This window comes from Rhinatrema bivittatum, chromosome 6, assembly GCF_901001135.1.
Source record: "Rhinatrema bivittatum chromosome 6, aRhiBiv1.1, whole genome shotgun sequence".
NCBI lineage: Eukaryota > Metazoa > Chordata > Amphibia > Gymnophiona > Rhinatrematidae > Rhinatrema > Rhinatrema bivittatum.
Genome location: NC_042620.1, coordinates 19,916,396 through 19,938,305, shown reverse-complemented (window position 1 = coordinate 19,938,305; position 21,910 = coordinate 19,916,396). Strand labels below are relative to the sequence as shown.

General features: G+C 44.3%; 1 protein-coding gene across 2 annotated transcripts in view; it reads right to left on the bottom strand.

Annotated features, from left to right (window-relative positions):
* The window catches only part of LOC115093434 (cytochrome P450 27C1), a 156,852-nt gene that overhangs the window by 89,236 nt on the left and 45,706 nt on the right, over positions 1 to 21,910 (bottom strand). For both annotated transcript variants that reach the window (XM_029605134.1, XM_029605135.1), the window contains exon 4: positions 2,572 to 2,781. In XM_029605134.1, the coding sequence (XP_029460994.1) occupies positions 2,572 to 2,781 (210 nt within the window). The remainder of the gene's footprint in view (positions 1 to 2,571; positions 2,782 to 21,910) is intronic.

Here is a 21,910-nt window from a genome sequence, read left to right as displayed (position 1 = left end):
CTAGTCAAGACAAACTTACATGACAAACATTAGCTAGTATTAACATTTTCTTTTACTGAGTAGTTGTCAATAGTTTTAAGATCATTTAGGTTTTAGATTTGATCTTCACTAATTGCTTTTAGAATAAATATATTGGATTTTAGTTACTATATTATGAAATAATTTTAGGATTATTTAAGATGTATTTCAGGTTAATTATGATCCAATTTAGATTTAATAATGTATTTGAACTGTATTTTAGGTTTAATAATGTTGTACGATGTATTTTAGCTGTATGTTTTATTTTATTTCTGTTGTGAACTGTTACAATGGGTCTTTAGTGACGGTATATAAAACCTAATAAATCTAAATCTAAACAAGAGTCTGTGGGAAATGTACAGAAATATTTAGAATTTAAAAGCAAGCGCTAAAAGGTGAGTTTAGACTAGACTTGAATATGGCCAGACAGGGAATATGACGCCCTGAATAAGGAAGTCTGCTGCATGCAAAGTGGCACACCAACATGGAAAGTGTGGAAGCTGGCAGTGGAGAAGAAGAGCACAGATAAGAGCAACTTACCTGATGAACGTGCGACAGGATGCCCAATTCTGCCCCTTACAAAAAATGGAAGCAGTGCCTTCAGCTGATCTGAGTACCCTTAGTATGTGTCGGAGGTTTCAACCAGACCTTGCTCCCATTGTGAGAGGTCAATTTAGCCTAGGTGTGTTAAGGAAGAGTACCACTTCCCATTGGGAGGGATTTGAGGTTGAATAAAAACTCCTGCATCCATGTGAAGCTGGAGCAGTTGTGGTAAGGATTCCAAGATCTGGAGATCTGTAATGTATCCACCTCCCCACAAGGTGCCCGTGGGCCTTGTCCTTCCACAGACAAGGATAAGGCCCACTGGAGAAAAAGAAAAATTGTTTCTGTTTAAGGAAGGTGGTTGGGATCTAAGGAAGAGGGTGGCCAGGCCTTGCTGGGAGGAAAATGAAAGGAGTCAAGGAGAGGAGAAAGCCTGGGATTCCAACATGTGATGAGAGATGTGCTCCTATGGAAGCTTCTAAGTCTGAGGAGCCCCGTGAAGAAGAGAGTTTTTCAGAGAGAGAGTGTGAGAGGATTGTATTTAGGAGTTTCATAAAGAAGCAGTCTGCCCTGGGAATGTCCTAAGGAGTGCTGACTGACTAATCTCATTAACCAAAGGCTCCTCTGAAGAGAAAGAAAGAAAAAGGAAGAAACCTTGCTCTACCAAAAAGGTACTGGGAGGACCCTGGGAAGAAGGTTACATGACCAAAAGAGCTGATCATTTTGGTGGACTTTGTTGCGTGATCTGGAAAGAGACTGAGTTAATTTTTTGTGTTAACTATTTTTGGACTTTGTTTTTCCCCTGCCATCAGTAACATAAAATTTTTATTTTTTGAATAGCTTCTGAGTGTGTGTGATGTATTAGGTATTTAGGTATTAGTACCTATGGTTTTATACCCCCACTTTCTTTTCCAACTCCCAGTTGTACTCCCTTGTTTTATTGTAACTTTTTCTCTTCCTCTAATTTTACCTCTTGTTAATTGTTACCGTTATTGTTAAGATCTTTGTTCTCTGTAAACCGAGTTGATTTGAATCAAGAAAGTCGGTATATAAAAGCTATAAATAAATAAATAACTAAAATGTTTTTATGACTTTTAATGGACTGGTATACAGGAAGATGCCCTGTGTGAAGAAGAAAACTCTAAGGGCCTTGAAAAGACAGTCTTTTCCCTCTAAGAGGTCAAGGGGCCTTGCATGGTCAATGACCCTTCCCATGTACCCTCATTCCCAAGAGCTGATGGGCTGGGGCTACAAATGGTATTCACGAGGAAGAGTGTAAAGAGAGAGAAAATATAGGTAATGAGGAGCTGCAGGGTAAATGCATTTGTAGGTGAGTAAGAGATACTTGAACTATATATGGAAGCAGACAGGGAGTTAATGTAGCAACTTGAGAAGAGGCGTTGCAAAGTCATAGTGACATTAAACGAAGATAAGTCGTGCAGCCAAATTCTAAATAGACTGCAGTGGAGAAAGATGGTTCAGTAGGAGGCCCACGAAGAGCAAGTTGCAGTAATCTAAGCAGGAGCTGAGAGAGTGAACAGATGAGTGGATGAGAAGATTTAGGATCCTAACACAGACAAATGAAATGCAGATCTCAATTAGGCTCCTAAGTTTTAGATAGCTATAGTTAGGTGAAATTTTAGCCAAAAATTTAGGGACCTAAATTCAGTAAATTTTCAGTCCCTAAATTCAGCTGAAAAACTGACTAAATTTAGATGGCTAAAATTTAGGTAACTAATTTAGCAACCTTTCATTTTAGCCAGCCAACAATTATTTGGATTTACCAAACCCTGTTTTCATTATGCATTGCGTGAGTTGCTGTTAAAATGCAATAAAATGCAATAAAATGCATCTGAGCACACACACAGCACAGTACTGTAAGGATAAAAATGCAATTTCACAATCATGCTGGGGTGAAGAGACATATATTTGAGAGTTATGATTATTTTACTATAACAAATACTTAATAACATGTGTTTATAAAAACTGTACAAATTATAGATGTCTTACTAAATTTGAAGAGTCCATCCCAGGATCTGCAGAACTCATTCCAGGGTTTGGGGACAAATGGTCGAAGCCATTTCGGAATAGCTCCTGCATACATGGTGGTCTTGAACATGCTGAACATCAGCTCCAGTGCTTCAATGTACTCCATTGTCTGCTGTGGGACAACATTTTCCAGACAGCCCAAGCGGCATTCATAAAGAATAGTAGCCACCCCTGGGAATTACAATAAAACAGTTTTAAACTACCTCATCATAAAATACTGGGATCAGCTCCACAAATAAACATGTGGAAAAGAACTTTTGCATGCAGCTTATTACACACCAGTCAATAACAAACTTATTTTGCATAAAAGGTTAAAAGGCCAGACACTCTCCTCCAAGTGCCTCTGGTATTTACCGCATCTTCTCTGCTCCACGGAAGTGAAAAATAGTATAGGCTTAGCATATAAGAATAGGTTAAGGTAGGCCAGGATACTTGGTTTGTCTTCACTTGTACTGGGAACCTAAGAGGTAGGCCTGAAGAAGAATATTAAAGGGACTTTTGGTATGGGACTTTCCTTGCTGAGCAAACAGGAGCCTAACAAGCCAATTGCAGCTTGAGATAAGAACAAATAGCCACTGGTAAATAATCATAAGCCTTCAATATTACACATACCTGGATGAGGAGGGGCTACAAATTCCAACAGATGCGGATGTAGGTCGCAAGATAAGAGACTCTCCATTTTGGTACTGAGGGCCAGCCAATCATTATGAGGTCAACAAAGCAGCCCACCTAGACCCCACCAATCATGAAGAAGTCAACAAGATACACTTATAAGCTACCAAAATATCTGCTGATGAACTAAGAGACAGTCTAGTCCAGGGGTACACATACCGAGGGGGGAGGGGCCAAGCCGGAGATTTCTTTGGGCTGCGAATGGCGTACTGCGGGGAAAGGTACATAGGGCCACTGGTGGACCTGATTTCACTGGCAGACAAAAAACAGAGAGAGAGGCTGTGCAGCCACCAGTGGACTTCATCCCATTGGCGGCTAAGCAGAGGACAACCTGTCTGTGCACTTTCTCTATGCTGATTTTGCGATGCACAAGGTCAACATGGAGGAAGTGCTAGTTCTTGCAATTTTTAATATCACGGCCTAGGAGTTGGTGTATGTGTGTTTGTGCGAGAGAGAGAGAATGCGCGTCTGCCTGGGGGATGATGTGCATGTGCGAGAGAGAGACAGAATGAGCGCTTGCTTGGAGGCTGATGCGTGTGTGAAAGAGAGAGATCGAGTGCCTGTGTGTGAAAGAGAGAGAACATAAGAACATGCCATACTGGGTTAGACCAAGGGTCCATCAAGCCCAGCATCCTGTTTCCAACAGTGGCCAATCCAGGACATAAGAACCTGGCAAGTACCCAAAAAATAAGTCTATTCCATGTTACCATTGCTAGTAATAGCGGTGGTTATTACCTAAGTCAACTTAATTAATAGCAGGTAATGGACTTCTCCTCCAAGAACTTATCCAATCCTTTTTTAAACATAGTTATACTAACTGCACTAACCACATCTTCTGGCAACAAATTCCAGAGTTTAATTGTGCGTTGAGCGAAAAAGAACTTTCTCCGATTAGTTTTAAATGTGCCACATGTTAACTTCATGGAGTGCCCCCTAGTCTTTCTATTATCCAAAAGAGTAAAAAACCGATTCATATCTACCCGTTCTAGACCTCTCATGATTTTAAACATCTCTATCATATCCCCCCCTCAGTCGTCTCTTCTCCAAGCTGAAAAGTCCTAACCTCTTTAGTCTTTCCTCATAGGGGAGCTGTTCCATTCCCCTTATCATTTTGGTCGCCCTTCTCTGTACTTTCTCCATCGTAATTATATCTTTTTTGAGATGCAGCAACCAGAATTGTACACAATATTCAAGGTGTGGTCTCGCCATGGAGCAATAGAGGCATTATGACATTTTCCGTTTTATTCACCATTCCCTTTCTAATAATTCCCAACATTCTGTTTGCTTTTTTGACTGCCGCAGCACACTGAACCGACGATTTCAATGTGTTATCCACTATGATGCCTAGATCACTTTCTTGGGTAGTAGCACCTAATATGGAACCTAACATTGAGTAACTATAGCATGGGTTATTTTTCCCTATATGCATCACCTGTATGATAGTGGACCCTTGGCCCGGAAAGAGAGGACACCCGCCTGTGGTACCTAGGTGAAACTTCTCTTCCGGATGGTGGAATCTCCGAAGACCGGCCAATCCACACGGTGACCTCGGCTGGGCCACAAACGCAATCCGGGTACGGCAAGCAGGAACTCAGTCCAGATACCAGGCAGGAGTCAAGGCAGGCAGCAGGCAAAACTCAGTCCAGATACCAGGCAGGAGTCAAGGCAGGCGGCAGGCAAAACTCAATCCCGATACCAGGCAGGGGTCAAGGCAGGCAGCAGGCAAAACTCAGTCCAGATACCAGGCAGGGGTCAAGGCAGGCGGCAGGCAAACAGCGAAGTCCAGGAAGCAATCAAGGGTCGAGGCAGGCGGCAGGCAACACAGCGAAGTCCAGGAAGCAGTCCAAAGTCAGAACAGGAACACAGGAGAGCACAGAACACGATCCAACCACAGAGACCTGTTGTGAAGGCGTCCAAACCTTCACTGAGGGAGTTTAAACCCCCCCCCCCAATGACGTCATCTTCCGGGGCCGGCCTCGATTCTGCGACCCGGCCCCTTTAAGAGGCGGGGCCAGCCGCGTCTTCCCCGATGCTGCTCCTCGAGGCCTAGACGTCGTCACGCCACGGCCTGCGCGCCACGGACCGCTGCAGTGAGGACCCCGGCCAGCCTGCGTGGACGAGGTAGGGGGGTCCGGTCGCGTGTGATCGCGATCGGACCTCACAACAGTACCCCCCCCTCTTACGCCCCCTCCTGGACGGCCCCGGTTTATCGGGGTGCGTAGAGTGAAAGTGCTGAAGTAAGGACTTATCCAAGATATTAGCCGCAGGTTCCCAGGAGTTCTCCTCAGGACCAAAGCCCTCCCAGGCAATCAAATACTCTCATCGTCTATGGTGGCGACGAATGTCCAGAATCTCCCGAACTTGATAAATGGTGTCCTCCTCCGACTCGACGGTAGCAGGCTGACATGGAGTCTTATGGAATGAAGAAGAAATCAGAGGTTTAAGCAGAGAGACATGAAAGGAGTTATGAATCCGGAGACTAGTGGGAAGTCGTAGTCGATAGGTTACCGGACCCAGACGTCTACCGATGAGGAACGGTCCGATATATCTGGGGGCAAGTCGCATGGAAGGGACCCGAAGCCGTAGATGACGGGTGGAGAGCCAAACCCGATCTCCCGCATTGAATTGTGGAGCGGGACGACGATGCTTGTCAGCCATCCGTTTCGCGGTCTTGGCCGCCCGGCGAAGCCGCGCATTGGTGACCTCCCAAAGTTCATGGAGCCGCTGTGCCGACAGTTGAGCTGCTGGTGAAGCCACAGTAAGCAGTAGAGGTAGTGGAGGCCGTGGTTGTTTACCAAATACAATCTGAAAAGGTGATTGTCCAGTGGCCGAGTGTACATGGGAGTTATGAGAGAATTCGGCCCAGGGTAGTAGAAAGGCCCAATCATCTTGGCGATGGTTCACAAAAAGGCATAGGAACAATTTTAACCCTCTATTGACTCGTTCCGCCTGACCATTCCCTTGCGGATGGAAAGCTGTAGTAAAGTCAAGCTGTATGCCAAACTTCTTGCAAAGCGCGCTCCAGTATTTAGCCGTGATTGAGGCCCTCTATCAGAGGTGATATGAAGTGGAAGTCCATGGAAATGGAAAATATGTGTAGAGAATAGATCCGCCAATTCAGGGGCAGAGGGCAACTTGGGTAAAGGCACAAAATGGACCATCTTGGAGAACCGGTCGACAACAACCCATATTACCTGGTTCCCGCTGGATAGAGGAAGGTCAACAACGAAATCCGTGGAAATGTGGGTCCAAGGTTCTTGAGGAGGCGGAAGGGGTTGGAGGGGGCCCCAGGGTCGACCGGTTAAAGGTTTCTGCTGTGCGCACTTTGGGCATGAAGAAACATAAGCCCGCACACCCCCCTTCATCTGAGGCCACCAGTAGTAGGGGGATAGTAACTCCCAGGTTCGTGCTCTCCCAGGGCGTCCTGCAGAAAGAGAGTCATGTGCCCAGGACAGCACCTTCGAACGAAGGTTAAGTGGCACTACAGTCTTCCCAGGGGGTACAGTCTCGGTGACCGCAAGCATCAGCTTGGCAGGGTCTATAATGTAATTGAGAGTCTCAGGAGAATCTTCTGTTTTATAAGACCGGGATAGCGCGTCAGCGCGACTATTTTTGGCCGCAGGACGATATCGAAGTATGAAATCAAATCGCGAAAAGAACAATGACCAGCGGGCTTGGCGAGGGTTGAGACGTTGAGCTCTATTGAGATATTCCAAATTCTTGTGGTCGGTGTAAACTGTGATGGTGTGTTGCGCCCCTTCTAGCCATTGTCTCCACTCTTCAAAAGCCATCTTGATGGCCAATAGCTCTTTATCGCCTATACCATAGTTCTTCTCAGCGGGCGAAAACTTCCGAGAGAAGAAAGAGCAGGGGAATAACACTCCTCGGTCCGAGTGCTGACTGAAAACTGCTCCGACTGCCACTACGGATGCGTCTACCTCTACTATGAATGGTCAATTAGGGTCTGGGTGACGAAGGCAAGGTTCTTGAAGAAAAGCGGTCTTGATATCCTTAAATGCTTGTACGGCTTCCTGGGACCATCTCTTGGTGTCCACCCCCTTCCTGGTCAGGGCAGTAATCGGAGCTATAATGTGGGAGTAATGAGGAATAAAGCTTCGATAAAAATTTGAAAACCCAAGAAATCGCTGGATAGCCCGAAGTCCCGTGGGTTGTGGCCAGTCTCGGATATTGGCCACCTTCTCCAGATCCATCTGAAACCCTGTGGTGGATACAATAAATCCTAAAAAAGGGTATAGATTGTCTCTCAAAGAGACACTTCTCCAGTTTCATGAATAATTGGTTCTCTCTTAGTCATTGAAGAACTTGTTTAACATCCTTGCGATGAGTGGCCAGATCCTTCGAATAGATAAGGATATCGTCCAAGTAAATGATCACCTGTTTATACAAATGTCCCGAAATACTTCGTTCATAAGATTTTGGAAAACCGCAGGTGCATTACACAGGCCAAAAGGCATAACCAGGTATTCATAGTGGCCATTACGGGTATTAAAAGCTGTTTTCCACTCGTCTCCAGGCTTAATTCGAAACAGGTTATAGGCTCCGCGTAAGTCCAATTTAGAGAAGATACTAGCCCCGTGCAATTGGTCTAGTAATTCCGGTATCAGAGGAAGAGGGTAACGATCCTTGCGAGTAATGGCGTTGAGCCCCCTGTAGTCGATGCACGGTCTTAAAGACCCATCTTTCTTAGGTACGAAGAAAAATCCCGCCCCCGCGGGGGACGTGGAGGGACGAATGAACCCTCGTGCGAGGTTTTCCTTAATGTAATCCAACATGGCCTGTGATTCAGGGCCCGAGAGTGGGTAAATTCGCCCCCTGGGTGGGATGGAGTTGGGGAGCAAGTTGATTGCACAGTCAAACCTACGATGACAAGGCAGGATCTCTGCCTTCTCTTTAGAAAAGACATCTATGAAGTCGGAGTATTGAGGTGGCACAATTATTCCGGTAGTGGTCACCGGTATTACCGGTTGGTGTGTCCATTGGATACAGGTCCCCTGACAGTCTGGAGAGTCCTCCAGTCTATAGTAGGAGAATGTCTTTGTAACCAGGGCAGGCCCAGTACAACTGGGTGGACAGCCTTTTCTAAGACAAAAAAGGAAATCTCCTCGTGGTGCAGGACTCCGGTGAGTAATGAAATGGGAGCAGTACAAGAGGTAACCTGTCTAGGAAGGTTCTCTCCTCTGATGGACGAAATGAATAATGGCGTCTTGCGAGGGTGTATCAGCAGCTGTAGCTGGTGAACGAGTTCAGCCAAGATAAAGTTCCCTCCAGCTCCAGAATCAACCAGAGCCTGGGTGGTAAAAGACCCCTGTTCACATAATAGCGTCACCGGAACCACGAATTGAGGAGCTAGATTGCTCCCTAGGGTCTGCTCCTCGGAGACGCCTAGGATCGGTAGTTTCCCGGGTGCTCGGGACACTGAGCGAGAAGATGTCCTCGGTTGCCGCAATATAAGCACAACCCCATCCTTCTTCGGCGTTGTTTCTCTTCCACCGTCAACCGACTTCTTCCTAACTGCATGGGTTCTTCTTTAGTTTCAGCCGGAGCCTCGGAGGTACCGGGAGCCACCAGAGGACGCGAGAAGTTAGGGGCCAAGGAGACCAGTCGACGAGGTGGTCTTGCTTCTTTGGCACGCTGCTGAAGCCGTCGATCAATACGGCCTGCTAAGTCGATGAGCGCATCTAGGTCCTCCGGAATCTCTCGACCTGCGAGTTCATCCTTGATGCAGGGAGATAAACCCTCTAGGAAAATGCCCCGCAGGCAGTCGGAGCCCCACCCTACTTCAGAGGCCAGGGTGCGGAAATCAATTGCAAAGTCTGCCAATGTATGGGAACCTTGACGTAAGTTAAGAAGTTCTGAAGAAGCAGTAGCAAGCCGTCCAGGTTCATCGAACACTTGTCGGAATGTAGACACGAATCTGGTTAAGTCGTTCAGTATCGGATCCCCTCTCTCCCAGAGGGGAGAAGCCCAAGCCATGGCCTTCCCATCGAGTAAAGAGATGATGAATGAAGTCTTGGTCTGGTCGTTTGGGAATTGCTGTCCTTGTAGCGAAAACCTGAAGAAGCATTGATTCAGGAACCCTCGACAAACTTTGGCATCTCCGGAAAAATGAGGGGGTGCAGGCAAATGCGAGACTGAGGCAGAGGTACTCGGAAGAGAAGGAGCTGGAGTGGCTGCCTCAGCTCCATGGCCAGAATCCAGATGCTGGACCAGTCGATCCACCGTAGCTGTTAGTGCCTCCAGACTCAATTGTTGTTGCTGCTGCTGTTGTCGTTGCTGCATCATCTGCTGGGCAAGACCTGGTGTAGCCTGCAGACCGGACAGATCCACCGGGTCCATGGCCTTCACAATCTGTTATGATAGTGGACCCTTGGCCCGGAAAGAGAGGACACCCACCTGTGGTACCTAGGTGAAACTTCTCTTCCGGATGGTGGAATCTCCGAAGACCAGCCAATCCACACGGTGACCTCGGCTGGGCCACAAACGCAATCCGGGTACGGCAAGCAGGAATTCAGTCCAGATACCAGGCAGGAGTCAAGGCAGGCAAAACTCAGTCCCGATACCAGGCAGGGGTCAAGGCAGGCGGCAGGCAAACAGCGAAGTCCAGGAAGCAATCAAGGGTCGAGGCAGGCGGCAGGCAAACCAGCGAAGTCCAGGAAGCAATCAAGGGTTGAGGCAGGCGGCAGGCAACACAGCAAAGTCCAGGAAGCAATCAAGGGTCGAGGCAGGCGGCAGGCAACACAGCGAAGTCCAGGAAGCAATCAAGGGTCGAGGCAGGCGGCAGGCAACACAGCGAAGTCCAGGAAGCAATCAAGGGTCGAGGCAGGCGGCAGGCAACACAGCAAAGTCCAGGAAGCAATCAAGGGTCGAGGCAGGCGGCAGGCAACACAGCGAAGTCCAGGAAGCAGTCCAAAGTCAGAACAGGAACACAGGAGAGCACAGAACACGATCCAACCACAGAGACCTGTTGTGAAGGCATCCAAACCTTCACTGAGGGAGTTTAAATCTCCCTCCCCGATGACGTCATCTTCCGGGGCCGGCCTCAATTCTGCGACTCGGCCCCTTTAAGAGGCGGGGCCAGCCGCATCTTCCCTGATGCTTCTCCTCGAGGCCTAGACGTTGTCGCGCCGCAGCCTGCTCGCCACGGACCGCTGCAGTGAGGACCCCGGCCAGCCTGCGTGGACGAGGTAGGGGGGTCCGGTCGCGTGTGATCGCGATCGGACCTCACAACATCACCTTGCACTTATCCACATTAAATTTCATCTGCCATTTTGATGCCCAATTTTCCAGCCTCACAAGGTCTTCCTGCAATTTATCACAATCTGCTTGTGATTTAACTATTCTGAACAATTTTGCATCATCTGCAAATTTGATTACCTCACTTGTCGTATTTTTTTCCAGATCATTTATAAATATATTGAAAAGTAAGGGTCCCAATACAGATCCCTGAGGCACTCCACTGCCCACTCCCTTCCACTGAGAAAATTGTCCATTTAATCCTACTCTCTGTTTCCTGTCTTTTAGCCAGTTTGTAATCCACGAAAGGACATCGACACCTATCCCATGACTTTTTATTTTTCCTAGAAGCCTCTCATGAGGAACTTTGTCAAATGCCTTCTGAAAATCCAAGTACACTACATTTACCGGTTCACCTTTATCCACATGTTTATTAACTCCTTCAAAAAAGTGAAGCAAATTTGTGAGGCAAGACTTGCCTTGGGTAAAGCCATGCTGACTTTGTTCCATTAAACCATGTCTTTCTATATGTTCTGTGATTTTGATGTTTAGAACACTTTCCACTATTTTTTCCTGGCACTGAAGTCAGACTAACCAGTCTGTAGTTTCCCGGATCGCCCCTGGAGCCCTTTTTAAATATGGGGGTTACATTAGCTATCCCTCCAGTCTTCAGGTACAATGGATGATTTTAATGATAGGTTACAAATTTTTACTAATAGGTCTGAAATTTCATTTTTTAGTTCCTTCAGAACCCTGGGGTGTATACCATCCGGTCCAAGTGATTTACTACTCTTAAGTGTGTCAATCAGGTCTACTACATCTTCTAGGTTCACCGTGATTTGGTTCAGTCCATCTGAATCATTACCCTTGAAAACCTTTTCCAGTACGGGTACCTCCCCAATATCCTCTTCAGTAAACAATGAAGAAAAGAAATCATTTAATCTTTCCGCGATGGCCTTATCTTCTCTAAGTGCCCCTTTAACTCACTTTGAAATGTTTGTAAGCTAATGCCAGAAGTCTAAGAAGTAAGATGGGAGAATTAGAATGTATAGCAATGAATGATGACAGACTTAATTGGCATCTCAGAGGAAGGAGGATAACCAATGGGACAGTGCTATACCGGGGTACAAATTATATCGCAATGACAGAGAGGAGCATCCGGGAGGAATTGTGGCACTTTATGTCCGGGATGGCACAGAGTCCAACAGGATAAAGATCCTGCATGAGTCTAAATGCACAACTTAATCTTTATGGGTAGAAATCCCTTGTGTGTTGGGGAAGAGTATAGTGATAGGAGTATACTACCGTTCACCTGGCCAAGATGGTGAGACGGACAGTGAAATGCTAAGAGAAATTAGGGAAGCTAACCAAACTGAGAGTGCAGTAAATAATGGGAGATTTCAATTAGCCCAAAATTGATGGATAAATGTATCATCGAGACATGCTAGAGAGATAAAGTTCCTGGATGGAATAAATGACAGTTTTATGGAGCAATTGGTTCAGGAACCGATGAGAGAGGGAGCAATATTAGAGCTAATTCTCAGTGGAGAACAGGATTTGGTGAGAGAGGTAATGATGGTTGGGGCCGCTTGGCAATAGTGATCATAATATGATCAAATTTGAATTAATGACTGGAATGGGGACAGTAAGCAAATCTACAGCTCTAGTGCTAACTTTCAAAAGGGAAACTTTGATAAAATGAGAAAAACAGTTAGAAAAAAACTGAAAAGTGCAGCTGCAAAGGTAAAAAGTGTGCAAGAGTTGTGGACATTGTTAAAAAATACCATCCTAGAAGCACAGTCCAGATGTATTCCACACATTAAGAAAGGTGGAAGGAAGGCAAAACAATTACCGGCATGGTTAAAAGGTGAGGTGAAAGAGGCTATTTTAGCCAAAAGATCTTCATTCAAAAATTGGAAGAAGGATCCAACAGAAGAAAATAGGATAAAGCATAAGCATTGACAAGTGAAATGTAAGACATTGATATGACAGGCTAAGAGAGAATTTGAAAAGAAGTTGGCCGTAGAGGCAAAAACTCACAGTAAAAACCTTTTAAAATATTTCCGAAGCAGAAAACCTGTGAGGGAATCAGTTGGATGTTAGATGATTGAGGGGTTAAAGGGGCACTTAGAGAAGATCAGGCCATCGCGGAAAGATTAACCGATTTCCTTGCTTTGGTGTTTACTGATGAGGATGTTGGGGAGATTCCAGAGAAGGTTTTCATGGTTAATGATTCAGATGAACTGAAGCAAATCACGGTGAACCTAGAAGATGTGGTAGGCCTGATTGAAAAACTGAAGAGTAGTAAATCACCTGGACTGGATGGTATACATCCCAGGGTTCTGAAGGAACTAAAAAATGAAATTTCAGAGAGAGGAGTGACGTCATTGGAGTGGATGGCTGACTGAATCAGGGCTCCTGCTCCAGACATTCTATAATCCCTAGCAATCTCCCACATCAGCTCCTCAAAACCAACTAGAAGCACACCCATACCAGGATTAAGAGCTTCCGATGTCAAATCGTAAAAAATTAGCAGATTTACGAAAATTCTCTTACAAAAAACAGGACTTGCTGGAATCAGTGGGCCCACCTAAAATGGCAGCGCTAGAAAAAGGTGCACCTCCGACTTCGCAAACAGAAGAGCAAACTCCGATTGATGATGACTTACCATCCAGAATGGAAATGAAACCCTGGTTTGCTGAACTTCGGCAAGATTTGCAAGACTATAAAAGAGACATCGTGGCATCTATAGATGAGATAAAGGAAGAGATGGACGAAAATGGCCGCCGCATTTTTGAGGTGGAAACAAAAACAGAACCCCTATCTGATTACATAAAAATGGCCCAGGAGGAACGGCAAAATCTGCAAAAAGAAATAGATTCTCTATCTGAAAAGGTAGAGGACCTAAAAAAATCGGTCACGTCGGCAAAATCTTCGGTTTCGCGGTGTACCGGAAACACCAGAATACCGAGACTGCAAGGCTACCATAGAGAAAATTAGTCTCATGTTGCTGGAAGCACAGGAATCCACAGCACCTGAGATTCACAGAACAATTAAAATAGACAGAGCTCACCGAGCATTGGGAACCCAACAAGATAATCGCCCTCGGTATATCATAGTGCGATACCATGACTACTACATCAAAGAAATCATTGCTACAGCAGCCAGGAAACAGGCAACATGGAACTGGGAAGGACATAAAATCATGATTTTTGCTGACCTAGCGCCAATTACCATTCACAAGCATCAAGACTTGAAAACCATAACTGAAACTCTGAGAAAGGACAATGTCAGATAAAGATGGTTATTTCCTTTTGGGCTAGGCTTCACCCTGAAGGGCAACTGTCACAAAATCAAAACTGCACTGGAAGGTGCTGCCATATTAAAGGAAGCTGGCTACACAGGATTTGAGGCAACCATTCTCCAAGGACACACCAATGGACAGCGAGATGATGGTCCCCGATGGCAGAGAGTGTCCAAGGGAGGACAAAGATTGTGATGCAATCCAGAACATGAGTCAACATCATTCACAGCTACCTGAACGCTGCAGGGAACTGTTTTTTCATGATAATTTCATAACAGTGGGGACAAATTATGCAACGACAGCAAGGCACAGCTGACATTTATGACTCACTAGTCACAGATAAAAGATGCTGGAGACACATAAAGGGTAAAAATCTGTTGTTTTTGGGAGATTGCAGAACATGTTTTTACAGTGAAATATTGCATCGAGGATGTTTGGGGGAGGGGCGGGTGGGGGGCTAAGTGTGGGATGGCTGATTCCTTTCTAACAATGGCAAACAGTTTCCTCCAGGGGGATCTGCTTGCAAGGGAATTTTGGTTACAAGGGGTTGCCTTGATGGGATTATTTGAAAAACAGAGTTTGGGAATAATTGTGGGAGATCACATTCATAAGGTTAACTTGCTAGTATCACCATCTTCTAGCTCTCATGATACTGGTAAGCATAAGAAGCTGGAATCCATAATTTCTGGGAGGGAAGGTTTTTATTCCATGTCTAGCTGGAGTAAAATAAAGCAATATCAATGGTTGACATAAACCTGTTATCCCTTAATGTAAAGGGACTTAATTCATATAGAAAGCGCCAATTTCTGTTTGATGAATTGCTTCACCAACACACCTCCATAGCCTATATCCAGGAATCACATCTAAAACGTAGACATGAACACACAATGAAACATGCCCTATTCCCACACCAGAATTGGGCTGCATGCACGAAACATGGTAAATATTCTGGTATGGGAATACTCATACATAAGGATATCATATTTGAAGAAATGTCCTGTGTTTGTGATCCAGGGGGCAGATATATCCTTCTCGTAATCAATATAGGCAGTGCTATACATACTTTACTCAATATTTATGCTCCTAATAGCAGCCAAGGATCCTTCTTGAATAACCTGGAACAAACAATAGAATTTCACGCTGCAGGGTACCTCATTATAGGTGGAGATTTTAACTTGACTTTAAATCCACATCTGGACAACTCCAAGGGACATGGGTCCACCCTGGGCAAGGACAGAAAGCTTTTTAAAGCGTTCCTTAATAAGCATGGCCTCCTAGACTCCTGGAGAGTGCATAACCCCACCTCCAGGAATTACACATACTTTTCAAGAGCTCATCAAACTTACTCTAGAATTGATTTTTTTCTAGTAGAGAGAATTAACATGAATAGTGTAGTTAATCCCTTTATGGACTCCATCACATGGTCAGACCATGCCCCTATCGGATTCACGTTAAAACTAAGCCTATGATAGAGGCACACAATATTGGAAACTTAATGAAAGCCTTCTGGAGGACGAAACATTTTCAGTAACACTTAAGAAGGATATTTTGGACTATTTAGCACGAAATGACAATGGGGATACTTCCCCTATGACTACCTGGGACTGCCTAAAGGCGGTGATTAGGGGGCTTCTAATAGCCAGGACAACACATGTAAAAAGAAAAAAGAATGCAGAAAAAGAACAATTAAAGCGTCAGATTAGAAATCTACAGGAGCAACATAAACGTACAGGCTTCAGTAAAATACTGGCAAGGCTAGATCAAAGCAGACAACAATTAGAAGGATTGGAGGTGGCTGCGATTGCGCACCGCTTAGAATTATTACGACAAATCCATTATGAAGGAGGGAACAAGGCGGGGAAACACCTGGCTCGCAAATTAAAGACTCAGATGTCCATAAATAATATAGTTAAAATAAAAGATGAGCAGGGTAACTTGCTGACAACCAATAGCGACATTAGACAGAGATTCTTACGATTTTATAAGGAGCTTTATACTACTGACACTGCTATACAGAATGAACAGATCCAACAATACAATACAATCACTGCTCCTCTTCCTCAACTATCTTTTGACCAACAAGAAATGAAGGACAAAGAAATTAACGGAGCTGAGGTAACCTGGGCCATCAAAAGTTTAAAAATGGGTAAATCACCAGGCTTAGATGGCTTTACAGCAATATTTTATAAAAAATACATAGAAGTACTGACGCCTCTCTTGGACCGAGTGTTCAACTCCTTGAGGTCCACTGGGTCAATTTCTGCTGTTTCTATCACAGTGAGCATAACCATACTGGCCAAGCCGGGGAGAGATCCCACAATTTGTGGATTATATAGGCCAATTTCTTTAAGAAACCTAGATATGAAATTACTAGCAAAGATTCTGGCTAATAAGCTGAACTCGATTCTACCAGGCTTAATACATCCTGATCAATCCGACTTCATTCCCGGCAGAATGGCGTCAGATAATGTCCACAAATCAATAAATTCCATTTGGTGATCTAAATACAGAAATATACCCAGCCTATTATTAGCGGTTGATGCAGAAAAAGCCTTTGGCTTTGTTCATTGGCCCTTTCTATTTCAAACCTTAAAGGCCATAAAGATGAGAGACTATTTCATTGGGTGGATAAAGAAACTATATGACTCACCCTTGGCCTGTTTAAAAGTGAATGGGGGCTATTCACCCACTTTTCCAATAGGTAGAGGCATGAGACAGGGGTGTCCTCTATCTCCTCTTCTCTTCGCTCTTTTTCTGGAACCAATTACACACCGGATCAGGCATAATGACAAGATAACTGGTATAAACGTGGGAGACTTTTCTTCTAAATTAACACTCTTTGTAGATTTATTTATTTAAGGTTTTTTTTATATACCACGGCACGTTAGAAAACATCACCTCGGTTTACAATGAACATTAAATTAGCAACAGGCTTTACAATCCAAACAATTAGAGAATGGTACATTCTATAATTGACATTCTATCAGATGACATTCTCTTCACTATAACAGACCCTCTTAAATCACTACCAACTATCAGTCATAAGATTACAGATTTCAGTCTTGTCTCTGGTTTTAAAATAAACTGGGAAAAGTCGGAACTCCTTAATATTATTGCCCCGGCGGACATGGTAGAATGCCTTAAGCAGAATCACCCCTTCAGATGGGCTAAATCAAAGATCAAATACTTAGGTATCTATATTGGCAATAAGGACGACTTATTCCAATTAAATTATCCACCGCTAATGGAAAAAATATACAAAAATCTTGAAGAATGGGTCCGCTACCATATATTCTGGGCGGGCAGAATTGCAGTATTCAAAATGAATATCTTACCAAGGATCCTTTATTTATTTCAAACACTCCCCATTGCACTCCCTTCCAAGTTGCTAGAAAAATGGCAGAAGAGAATCTTGAAATTTATATGGAGGGGAACGCATCCAAGAGTGGCGAAAAAAGTTTTGTTCCACCCAAAAATGCAGGGGGGTATGGGTATACCGAATCTCCACTGGTATCATGCTGCAGCACATCTTAAAGCCATAGTAGGCTGGCACAAGAGGGGTAAACAGCCATTGTGATGAAACTTGCCCATGCCATAGTGGGTGCCACGACCCTTAATGCCATGGTATGGTAGCCTAAACACACTTGGCACATAGTCACAACTATTCCCGCAACTGTACAGACAATTTATAACATTTGGCTTCGTTGGAAAAAGCTACTAGAGGGAAATAGGGATAATTACCAAAGCACCCATCTATTTTATAATAATTTATTTACCCCTTGGTCAACATCCGGCGGCTTTTTGAAGTTGGCAAACTAGGGCAATATCTTCACTAGACCATATATGGGAAACGGGAGGAATGATTTCAATCGAAAAGCTAAGCCACAGATATCATTTGCCAGTAGAGAAGTATTCTCCTATTTACAGATTAGACACTTTTTCATTAGTAGGGCAATAGAAGCGGATTTAGCCCTAGGTCTCTTGGACTTTGAAATTATATGTAGACAAGCAGACAAGTCGGATAAGATTATTTCTAGAATCTAACGCATGCTTATTGGAAGACCTAATTACAACTATGCCCACTTGAGGGCCTGGAAACAGGATTTGCCTGAGGTCTTTTCAGAGACAATCTGGACAGATATTTTTCAAAACATTGGCAAAGGGCTTATTTCTGCGGGGCACATAGAGAATGGGTACAAGTTGCTGTACCGTTGGCATATCTCACCGGACAAATTACATCATATGTATCCCAAGGCGTCTAAACAATGCTGGAAACTATGTGGAGAAATGGGTACATTTCTCCACATGTGGTGGATGAGTTCCAAGATCCAAACAGTATAGTCTCAGGTCTCTGATTGGCTGGGGGAAATTTTACAAGTCTCCATTAATATTACAGCGTCACAAGCTCTATTACACATGAGCATCGAAGGTGAGAACAGAGAGACTATGAGATTCATTAAATTTGGGGTGTTGGCTACCAGATGTGCCATCACAAAATTATGGAAAGATAGTGGTGTACCTTCCTTAAAAGATATACAAGCTAGGGTTCATAATATGTACAACTTGGACAAAATTACTGCATATAAACATAAAAGTATACAGGGATTTCTGAAGATATGGGCACCATACGAACAATGGTCTCTAAAATTGGCTTCTTAGATATGCCGGTATTGTAGTTATGGCTAATGAAGTGTATACTAAGTATTGTTGGTTTTCGAATGTTAAGAATCATCACCCAGCAAATTTAAATTTCACAGGCTAACCCGGGGGGGAGGGGGGAGGGAGGATGAAGGGTAGGTTCAGTTCATTTTATACTAGTTCAACTTTACACGGTTCATAAATAATGACTGGACTACATTTTCTGTTTGTAATAGTTTAATTATTGTGTGATTAATCAGACAACACGAAAAGGACAGAAGTGAATGTAACAGTTTTCATATGGATTTTTAGAATTACAGATTATACATGATATCATTTCTGTATATTATACAATGTAAGCATGGCATTTGATTTTATTTTTCAATAAAAACCATTTATAAACAAAAAAAAAAAAAAGAAATTTCAGATCTATTAGTAAAAATTTGTAACCTATCATTAAAATCATCCATTGTACCTGAAGACTGGAGGGTGACTAATGTAACCCCAATAGTTAAAAAGGGCTCCAAGGGCGATCCGGGAAACTACAGATCTGTTAGCCTGACTTCAGTGCCAGGAAATGCAGTGGAAAGTGTTCTAAATATCAAAATCACAGAATATATAGAAAGACATGGTTTAATGGAATAAAGTCAGCATGGCTTTACCCAAGGCAAGTCTTGCCTCACAAATCTGTTTCACTTTTTTTGAAGAGGTTAATAGACACCTAGATAAAGGTGAACCAGTAGATGTAGTGTATTTGAATTTTCAGAAAGCGTTTTGATAAAGTTCCTCATGAGAGGCTTCTAGGAAAAGTAAAAAGTCATGGGATAGGTTGCGATGTCCTTTCGTGGTTTACAAACTGGTTAAAAGACAGGAAACAGAGAGTAGGATTAAATGGACAATTTTCTCAGTGGAGGGTAGTGGGCAGTGGAGTGCCTCAGGGATCTGTACTGGGACCGTGCTTTTCAATATATTTATAAATGATCTGGAAAGGCATACGATGAGTGAGGTAATCAAATTTGCAGATGATACAAAATTATTCAGAGTAATTAAATCCAAGCAGAGTGTGATAAATTGCAGGAAGAATTTGTGAGACTGGAAAATTGGGCATCCAAATGGCAGATGAAATTTAATTTGGATAAGTGCAAGGTGATGCATATAGGGAAAAATAACCCATGCTATAGTTACACAATGTTAGGTTCCATATTAGGAGCTACCACCCAGGAAAGAGATCTAGGCATCATAGTGGATAATACATTGAAATCGTTGGTTCAGTGTGCTGCGGCAGTCAAAAAAGCAAATAGAATGTTAGGAATTATTAGGAAGGGAATGGTGAATAAAATGGAAAATGTCATAATGCCTCTGTATTGCTCTATGGTGAGACCGCACCTTGAATACTGTGTACAATTCTGTCCGTCGCATCTCTAAAAAGACACAGAGAGAGAGCGATTATGAGTGCCTACCTTGGGATTGATGTGTGTGTGTGTGTGAAAGAGAGAGAATAAGTGCCTGCATGGGGGTGTGTGAGAGAGAGAACGAGTGCCTGCCTGGGGTCGGTGTGTGTATGTGTGTGTGAGCGAAAGAGAGCCTGCTTGTGGGTTGGTGTGTGTGAGAGAGAGAGAGAGAATGAATGAGTGCCTGCCTGGGGGTTGATGTGTGTGTGAGAGACAGAATGAGTGCCTGTCTGGGGGTTGATGTGTGTGAGTCAGAGAGAGAGAAAGAATTTGCGTGCTTGATTGGGGGTTGGGGTATGTGTGTGTGTGAGTGAAAGAGAGAGAGAGAGAGCCTGCCTGGGTGTTGATGTGTGTGTGAAAGAGAATGAGTGCCTGCTTGGGGTTTGGTGTGTGTGAGTGAGAGAGAGAGAGGAAGAGAATGAGCGCCTGCCTGTGGGTGGGTATGTGTATATGAGAGAGAGAATGAGTGCCTGCCTGGGTGTAAGTGTGTTTGTGTGAGAGAGAGAGAATGAGTGCCTGCCTGGGTGTGTGTGTGTGTTGTGTGTGTGTATGTGAGAGAGAGAGAGTGTGTGTGTGTGTGTGTGTGTGCGCGCATGTGTGAATGAGTCTCTGCCTGGGGGGGTGTGTATGTGTGTGAGAGAATGAGTGCGTGTGTGTGTGTAAATGAGTGCCTGCCTGGAGGTGTGTGTGTGTGTGAGAGAGAGAGAATATGAGTGCCTGCCTGGAGATGTGTGTGTGTGTGTTTGTGAGAGAAAAAAAATGAATGCCTGCCTGGAGGTGGGTGGTGTGTGTATGAGAAATAATGAATGCGTGCCTGGAGGTGGGTCGGTGTGTGAGAGAAAGAATGAATGCCTGCCTGAGGGTGGATGGGTGTTTGTGAGTGAGAGAATGAGTGCCTGCCTGGGCATGTGTGTGTCTGTGAGAGAGAATGAGTGCCTGCCTGGGGGTGGGTGTGTATGAGAAAGAGAAAAGAGTGCGTGTGTGTGTATGTGTGTGCGTATGTGAATGAGTGCCTGTCTGGGGGTTGGTGTGTATGTGTGAGAAAGAGAGAATGAGTGCCTGTGCGTGTGTGTGTGTGTGTGTGTGTGTGTGAGTGAGAGAGAGAATGAGTGCCTGCCTGGGGGATGTGTGTGTGTGTGTGTGAGAGAGAGAGAATGAGTGCCTGTGTGTGTGTGTGTGAGAGAGAGAGAGAGAATGAGTGTGTGTGTGTGTGAATGAGTACCTGCCTGGGGGTGGGTGGGCGTGAGAGAGAAAATGAGTGTGCACGTGTATGAATGAGTGCCTGCCTCAAGATTGATGTATATATGTGTGTGTGTGTGTGTGTGTGTGTGTGAGTGAGAGAGAGAGAGAGAGAATGAGTGCCTGCCTGCGGGTTGATGAATGTGTGTGTGTGTGTGTGAGAGAGAGAGAGAGAGAGAGAGAATGAGTGTGTGTGTGCGTGTGTGAATGAGTGCCTGCCTGGGGATTGATGTGTGTGTGAGAGAGAGAAAGAGATTGAAAGAGAATGAGTGCCTGCCTGAGGGTTGATGAATGTGTGTGTGTGTTTGTGTGTGAGAGAGAGAGAGAATGAGTGCCTGCCTGGGGGTTGATGTGTGTGTGTGTGAGAGAGAGAGAGAATGAGTGCCTGCCTGGTGGTTGGTCTGTGTGAGAGCTCTATTTTCAGTAGTTTTGAAATATTTATTCTTTTATTAGTATGATTCTAGGCGTCATAGTGGATAACAAATTGAAATCGTCGGTTCAGTGTGCTACAGCAGTCAAAAAAGCAAACAGAATGTTGGGAATTATTAGAAAGGGAATGGTGAATAAAACGGAAAATGTCATAATGCTTCTGTTTCGCTCCATGGTGAGACTGCACTTTGAATACTGTGTACAATTCTGGTCGCTGCATCTCAGAAAGACTAAAGAGGTCAGGACTTTTCAGCTTGGAGAAGAGACGGATGAGAGAGGATATGATAGAGGAGTTTAAAATGATGAGAGGTCT